Below are 1,942 nucleotides of genomic sequence, written 5' to 3' on the forward strand. Positions count from 1 at the left end.
AACTTTTTTGTCTTTTCAGAGAAGGAAATAACTGAGCCTCCAGCTGACTCCAGCCCCAGCCAACATCCTCAAGCAAGAACTACTTATTTCAATAGGCAGAGTCCACTCTTACAACTGTGAAAAGTAATAATAACTTATTGTTACTCTTATTGTTTTAACTTATTTATTTTTTTTTTTTTTTTTTTTTTTTTTTTTTTCATTCTGTATTTTATTACTGAAATACATTGTCCTACCCACACCCCCACACAATAAAAATCTTACCTAGATTCCCCATCTTTCCCCTCAGCCCCCCAGTCAGCCCTACACAAGTGCTCCAGGATTCTCTGCCCACTGGCCATTTTGGAGTGTGTCCATTGGGTAGCCACGTGGAAACCACCTGGTGCCTTTGTGGAGAAAATAGAGGGGGGGGGCACAGAGCCCCAGGAGGGGCTTATTTGAGGGCCTTGGCCACTTGCTCGTAAGCCAGCTCGATCTCCTCATCATCTGGACAGGTGGAGGCAAACTCTTCCCGAGCATAGGCATTGCGCAAGTATCGATGCACTCCGCGGAACACCTCTGGGATGGAGAATCCCCTGTACTTCTTACATACCACCTGCACTATGTGGAGCTTTGGCAACAGGTTGCAGTCAGCCAGAGTGAGCTCATTCCCATCCAGAAACTTCCTCTGAGAGATACCCTCATCCTCAGCACTGGTTTCATCCACTTCTTCGGGGAGAGGGGATGTCAAGTAATTGTCTAAAACTTTCAGGGCTTTCAGGAGCCCCTTCTCCAGATTGTCATTGAGTGCTGGGTTGGAATTCTTGATGTAAGCAGAAAATTTGGCAAATATGTCCAGCCCAGCCGTGTTGGATTCAGGGTTCAGAGCTGCCAACTTGGGGTACCTGGGAGGGCACAGCACGGCCTCCAGAAACTCCTCAATCTTGTTGGTGTCTGTGTGCACTTCGGTGCCATACAGCAGGAATGGGAGCTGCCCTCCTGGGCACAGCTTCTGTACTGTCTCAGTCCGCCTCTTGGTGTCAACAGTGGTGACGTTGAAGGTGACTCCCTTGAGCCAGAGTACCATGAACAGTCTCTGGGAGAAGGGGCAGTTCCCAATCTTGGCCCCATCACTGCCAGCCTTCACGAACAATTCGACCTGCGGTTGTTCTTCAGCCATAGTTGCGACGGGGCTGTTTTAACTTATTTAGAAGTAATTTTAGACTTGGAAAGATTTGCGAATATAATACAAAGTATACCATTCAACCAACATCCTTGAGTTTTTACAACTGTCTTTTATTAGGTCTAAGGTTCAACCTAGGAACCCATATTAAGTGGCTTTGGTTTGAGTGTGGTTTGTTATAGTACCTGGAGCATCATTTCTAATTTTTGGCCACTGAGATTCTCTTTATGTTGACATCTGTGATGGATGTCTTCTGTTTCAGCCTCTGGATCCACTCTCTGTGCTTCTCTCTAAACTTTCCTCTTTGTCCCAAGAGGCTGATATGGATCCTCTTGTTGGAGAGACTTATGTATTGAAGATGCAGCTTTTCTATGTGACATAAATTAAACCAATATATAATAATGAAAGAGGGAAAAGATAACTATAAAAGCATTCACATTCAGGAAGGGGAACATATTTGGGTAGTCATTCCTTTAAGCTCTATGGCCTCATCCAAAGTGATTATTGGAGAAATTAATTCCATTTCCATTTCTGTTTTGCTTCTGGTGTAGAAGTTTGGAGAAGCTCTAAGGTCATTCTAACTCCAAAATATTCACTTTATATTTTGAATCCAGGCCCATGATCTTTTATAATGCAGATCTCTTACAAATTTTCTGGTTTCCTTTTTCTTTTTAATGTTTAATTTTCTAAGTTATTTTCTATATATAATTCTGTAATTTGCAATAGGACATTTGTGTATGTGTGTTCTTGTCTACATACCTCCTTTTATCCTCAACTAAATTG

The 1,942-nt window shown here is 42.8% G+C and overlaps 1 protein-coding gene across 1 annotated transcript; it reads right to left on the reverse strand.

Moving 5' to 3' along the window:
- Positions 1-202: 202 nt before the first annotated feature.
- Positions 203-1,163, reverse strand: LOC125175681 (chloride intracellular channel protein 1). The gene has a single exon (XM_047876464.1). It carries the CDS (start codon positions 1,154-1,156, stop codon positions 431-433), a length of 726 nt encoding a protein of 241 aa, XP_047732420.1. The 5' UTR covers positions 1,157-1,163; the 3' UTR covers positions 203-430.
- Positions 1,164-1,942: the final 779 nt, after the last annotated feature.

Source organism: Prionailurus viverrinus, chromosome C2, assembly GCF_022837055.1.
Source record: "Prionailurus viverrinus isolate Anna chromosome C2, UM_Priviv_1.0, whole genome shotgun sequence".
NCBI classification, from domain to species: Eukaryota; Metazoa; Chordata; class Mammalia; order Carnivora; family Felidae; genus Prionailurus; species Prionailurus viverrinus.

Coding starts and splice junctions, on each gene's coding strand:
- LOC125175681 (XM_047876464.1), bottom strand. CDS start 1,156: ATGGCTGAAGAACAACCGCAGGTCGAATTGTTCGTGAAGGCTGGCAGT.